This window comes from Arachis ipaensis, chromosome B06 (genome assembly GCF_000816755.2).
Source record: "Arachis ipaensis cultivar K30076 chromosome B06, Araip1.1, whole genome shotgun sequence".
NCBI lineage: Eukaryota > Viridiplantae > Streptophyta > Magnoliopsida > Fabales > Fabaceae > Arachis > Arachis ipaensis.
In genome coordinates this window covers 43916626-43922895 of record NC_029790.2, presented here as the reverse complement: position 1 = coordinate 43922895, position 6270 = coordinate 43916626, and the positions used below count along the sequence as shown (strand labels likewise).

General features: G+C 29.9%; 1 protein-coding gene across 1 annotated transcript in view; it reads right to left on the bottom strand.

The window, feature by feature from the left end:
* The window catches only part of LOC107648391 (probable xyloglucan endotransglucosylase/hydrolase protein 32), a 3295-nt gene extending 1723 nt beyond the window's left edge, over window positions 1-1572 (bottom strand). Inside the window, exons 1-3 of the mRNA XM_016352273.2 lie at window positions 1158-1572; window positions 954-1054; window positions 656-873 (exon numbers count right to left, since the gene is read on the bottom strand). Coding sequence (XP_016207759.1) covers window positions 656-873; window positions 954-1054; window positions 1158-1353 — 515 coding nt within the window. The 5' untranslated portion in view covers window positions 1354-1572. The remainder of the gene's footprint in view (window positions 1-655; window positions 874-953; window positions 1055-1157) is intronic.

Genomic DNA, 6270 nt, shown 5'->3' with positions numbered 1-6270 from the left:
TTGTTATAATTAAAAAAAATTATGTTGAAATTTAATAATTCTTTTGCCATAATTTTTTAGTACTTCATTTTTTTATTTAATTTGGTCTTCTTAATAAAAAAGCTCAAAAAAAACAACATTCATAGTATGAACAAAAAAAAAATAAATGATAAATTGATAAAAAAATCAAAATTTAAAAGAAAATACTAAAAATAATATTATAAAAATATTAAAATATTTACTTGTAAAACATAATCATGAAAATGATGATTATTCTTTGTGTCTCTTCTTACTAATAAGAATGAAGGACAAAATTGATAAAAAAAAATTAATTACTTCTTTAACCATAACAATTGAAAGTAAAAGGTACAATTTGTTAATTCAGGTGAACGAAAATTAAAATATAGAATTACATTTGCGCTTAAAAAAGAAAAAAAAAATAGATAAACAAAAAGTTGAGACTTTCAGAAAAAAAATTAAATGTGCATTTTTAGATTTAAAAGCTAAACCAAACATATCCTAAAATAATGCTTACCCTTTATCGAGTAATCTACTTCTCTTAATTATCTTTATTTAGAAGATACATTAACTTTTTAATATGCCACCTATATTAATGTATGGATGGTAGGATTTGAAGTAATGAAGAACAATGTATTACATAGAATTAGTGACTTACATTATTTCCTTAGGAGTCCAGAGAATAGCATAGTGATGAAAATCTTTGGTTGGATCAAACCATAGATGGAACTTCATCTCTCTGCCTATAATTTGACCATCTCCACTTCCTCTGATATAAACATTGGTCTGCAAAGTGTAAGGCTTTCCAAACGTAGTCCCAAGAAACTCAATGTCTACTTCATCATGGAATCCAGGATGAGCTTCATTGTTGGAAAGCTTCGATTAAGAAATTAAAATCATGTTAATTAGCAACGAGTTAGATAAACATGATTAGTGGGATTCCTTAATGTACTTACATAGAAAGCTGTTATAACTCCAGCAGTGTAGCCAGGTTGGAGCTTAATGGAAGCACCAAAGTATCCGGATCGAAACGGAGCAACAGACTTGAAGCCACTTCCTGTTTAAGCAGAACAGAAAAGCATTGAACTAATAATAAAAGTTAGTAACTAGATTGGATAATTAAGCATATGATATAAAGTGAAGTGTGTTGAAACTACAACCTGAGGTTCTATCAAGCCAAATTGTTAATGCATTTTGTTCTATTCTTTGGTGCTGGGGGCCCCAAAGGTTCCTAAAACCTTTGTAAAAGTTCATAGTCTTGAATTTGGAACTTGGCCAGTAGCCAGGTGAAGGTGGCCACTCAGCATTGCTTGAAGGGGCCATCAACATTAAAATAGCAAATACAAAAAGAGCCATGAATGAATCAAAGAAAGCAATGGCCAGTGAGCAAAAGTGTCTAGTAGAAAGCAGAGTGATTCTGTTGTGTACCAATGCAAGGGGTGTGTGCTAACTGTTAAGTAAGACAAATGTTAAGGGAAAACTGCTCAAATTATGGTGCATATATATGTATGTGGAATAAGAGTTATGGTAATGGCAGTGAGCTTGGTATAAATAACAAGAAATTAGTGGGGCCCTCAAAGAGAATTAATGGTGTAATTGTAGATGGACTAAGTTGAATTAAACGTTGATCAATAATATACCTAAATGTTATTATTATTTTATTTTCTTCTGTCTTTCTTAATTTGATAGGTCAATGATTAATTTGTCTAAAATTTAAATTTTATTTAAATATTAGTTATTAGTCAATAAATTACTGCATATATAAAAAAAATTCGAACTTATAAGACTTGATTAACAAATAAATAAGCTAATCACTAGAATAATCTAAGTTAGTTATAAAAAAAATTATAATTGCTAGAATAAGTGCCGTTTTATTTTCTTATAATTTCTATAACCACGTTTAACATAAAAGTCTACATTTTTTTGGTGACTAAACAAGGAAAGAAACAAAGCAAAAACTATTCTAAATCCGAGCGGATGATTCGTTGGAGATCAACACTAGGCTCAGACCAAATAACATGATTAGAGTTACTCTTGGCACCATATTTAGCCATCCAATCCGCAGCTCTATTTGCTTCTCGGGACACCCATTCAATGTGAACAAGCCAAAGACGAGATAAAAGCTCCTAAATCTTGTGAACCAAATCTGTTACTTCAGATGGATACCCACTTGTAAGCTCATGCAACAGATCATAATATTAAGCTTGTGGAATTTCAAAATGACACTGGTCAAATAGATTGGATAAACCAAACATAGCAATAATGATTTGTAAATCATCATATACAAAATGGAAGTTTCTTTTAATTCTCAGGTAACATTTAATTCACACATTGCATAGGGAACTTAGGATATTTTCAATTTATTTGTTTTTCATTTTCTGCCGTTATTGCTACTTCTTTTTCTTTCATTTTTTTTTTATCCCCACCTCTCTTTATTGGTTATGACAGAAAACCTGTTAGCTTGGTTGGAAAGGTTAGAAAAAGATGATGGTATACAGAAGAGGGTAGATGAATGTGTCTTAAATGTGGATCTTTATTTATGTCATCTTCTTCTGTGTTTGCATGGCCTTTTTTTATTCCAACCAATTAAGTTTTATAGCTTGTACCTCTATGCTTTCCAATTTCATTCAAGGCTACAGAAATTTGTGACTCAACCCTGAATTTCAACCACCCCCATCTTTTTTCTCTGTGCTACTCACCATTGCCATTTCCCTTTCTCACTGTCCTTCTTACCATTCAGCCTAGGCCATATCATATGTGAATTTTTATTATAATTAATAATATCAGCCTTATTAATATAAGATTTTACAAAAGCATTTTAATTTTAAATGCTTCTTATTAAATAAAGAATGTTACACTCCTTATTTACTAGACAAATTTTATTTCTCTACTTTATTATGTTTTATATGAATAGTCGACATTTAAAAAATAACATATATACTAATCAGATTAATAAAACATGTAAAAAATTAAAGTTTATAACCTACTACTTTATTTATTATTTCTCAAATAAAGTAAATCAACATAAGTGCCCCTCAATTGTCAAGTCACTATATATATTAGAAGTATCTTTCAAATTTCTTAAGAATAAAAATATGTTAAAAGTATTTAAAAATATAAGAAAAATATAAAAAATTACATTTTTTTATAAGTGACAAATAAATTTTAGAGTAAATATCGTTTTTATCCCCAACGTTTGGGGTAAGTCCCAAAGTTGTCCCTAACGTTTTAATCGTCTTATTTAAATCCCTAACGTTTTAAAACTGACTCAATGTTGTCCTGCCGTTAGGATTCGTTAACAGAATTGACGGCGGGACAAAATTGAGACGATTTTGAAACATTAGGGACTTAAATAGGACGAAAACGTTGGAGACAAAAATGATACATAGAAATAAATTTTAATTTTATCTTTCAATAATATCAATTTTTACTATACATAGTATTCAATTATTTTTTAATCACATCTAAGTAAATTACACTTAATCATATTACTTTTATTTTAAATAAATTATTTTTTTATAATTTTATTCTTAAAAATTTTTAGTTATCATAAAATATTTGTAGAATGACTAGTATATAAACTTGTAGAAAAAAATAATATATATACAGTAAAATATAAATTATATCTTTTATCTCTAATGTATCAAAATTCTTTAAAATTATAAAAAAATAAATTTATTTAAAATGAAAGTAATGTGATTAAGTGTAATTTATTTAGATGTAATTAAAAAATAATTGAATACTATGTACAGTAAAAAATTAATATTATTAAAAAATAAAAATAAAATAAAATTTATTTTTATGTATCGTTTTTGTCCCTGACGTTTTCGTCCTATTTAAATTCCTAACGTTTCAAAATCGTCTCAATTTTGTTCTGTCATCAATTTTGTTAACGGATCCCTAACGGCAGGACAATATTGAATCAATTTTGAAACGTTAGGAACTTAAATAGAAAGATTGAAACGTTAGGAACAACTTTAGGACTTACCTTAAATAATGTTGGGGACAAAAATGATACTTTACTCTAAATTTTATATTTAGCATGCAAATCGTCTGTGCATTTGATCTATTTTTTAAAATATTTAGATAATTATTTATAAAATACATAAAAAAATAGAAATTCGATTTTTATATTTTTTATACTTTAAAAAATAGTTGTTTAATCATATTTCATGATTCGATACATTTGTCATATTTTAAAATGTATTGAGAATTTTTATGTGGTTAACAAATTCAAAAGGTACTTTCATAATTAAATTGATAATTCTAAATAGATTCACTGGTTTGTTCTCTCTCTTCCAACTGGGGCTGCACTTTCTACTTTACGTATAACACATGGCATTATTCGTTTCACAAGTATATTGTACTCAATTAAGATAATAGTACGTGAAAATTTACATTTAACATGATTAAGTCGATTTTTCAATTGATAGGATGAGGATCGCAAAAAAAAAAAAATGTGGGTCAGGTGCTAATAGAGCCAATTGTGTCATGAATCAAAGAGAGGAAAGGTGTGCTTGATCCTGTGAACTTCATCAATGGAGTGGGTCATGAACCATCCAATAAGGGACCCCAAATACTTTGATTTGATATAATCATTAATCAGTGGGGCACAACAATGGTTGATTGACACGTAGAATATAATATATAGTATATCATCAATATATGTCCCTTGCTACCAGCTAGTGATAATCTATCTATATTGTACAAATATTTTGTTATCTTAATTATTAACACTGATCAATTAAATAAAGAAGTCCAAAATTATCACAACCAACCACATTAGATATAATATCCTATATGGAAAAGAACACAATCAAATAATTGGTGATGATAAATAGCACTAAGCAACATGCATGCTTCATTATTTTAATATATCATGCTCTAATGCAACATTTCATTTTCCATATTTAGGTCAATGATTCCTCAGGTATACTCATGATTTGGCATGTTAGACAAACTTTGTTCAGCTATAAATGGTAGTACATATATTACTATAACCCCAAACATGCAACTAACAAAGATTTTGAGCAAATTTGGATAGTAAAATCAAATTAAAATGCAATGCTAAAGGACTTTAATTTGTGCTTGGCCAGCCATCAATAATTTGAGATCCAATTTATTTTAATTTGTATGTCTTCCTGTGGAGCTAGACACACAAAAGATTAAAAATAAAAAGAGTAAACTACCATTTCTACCTATAAAAGTTGAAAACGCTAACATATCTACCCATAGAAGATAAAAATTATCATTTGTACCCATCAAAGTTGACTTTCGCAAGTAAAATTACCCAAACCCTAAATAATTACATAAAGTTTCCAAACTATCCCCTTCTCTTCTCTCACACACGCACCCACCCCTCACTCACTATCTGCAGCACCTAAACCACCACTGTCGTAGCATCATCTCCCTTCCTACTCTCTCTTTTTATCTCTCTCTCTTTCTCACTCACTCACTTTTCCACTCTCACCTCTTGAACATCAACATAGCCCATCCATTCAAAATCACAAAAAAGAACAAACTCAGATCAATTTGAAGAATAGAATATGCATAGATTCAAAATAAAACCCTAATTTCTTAGAATATTTCTCAAAAATTGTCAATTTCTCATATTCAAGATCACTATTTTCTTTGCAAATAACAGAACATTAATTCGATTTTGACGACGCTGGAAGGAGATGATGAAAACGCATCGCTAGGAGGACTCAAGTTGGAAGCAGCGACGCCGAGAGAAGAAGACGAAGATACGACATTTGAAAAAGGAAGGAACTCAACGTTGAAGAAGTTGTGGTTGCAGAAAATAGAGGACTCAAAATTGCTACTTCCTGAAGCCAAAAACCTCCCAAAGAAGAAGAAGAAAAAGAGGAGGGGAGGAGAAGATGGAGCTCGCGACAGCAAAAGGAGGAACCACCATTAATACACAAAAGAGAGAGAAGAACGACAGAGATGAGAGAGACATCAATAGAGAAAGAAGAGGAAGGAGAAAAGCGCGAAGAGGGAGGAGAGAAAGAGAGAGGGACGATTAAAGAAAATAGAGTAAAAGAGAGAGAAAGAGAGAGAAAGAGAGAGAGAGTGCGAAAAGGGGAGGGTGCTGCAGCAATGCTGGTTCACGATTTAGATGAAGATGAAGAGGATGAGACTCACCAAGGATAATTTCGGAATTTTATGTAATTATTTAGGGTTTGGGTAATTTTGCTTGCGAAAATCAACTTTTATGGATACAAATGGTAATTTTTATCTTCTATGGGTAGATATATCAGCGTTTTCAACTTT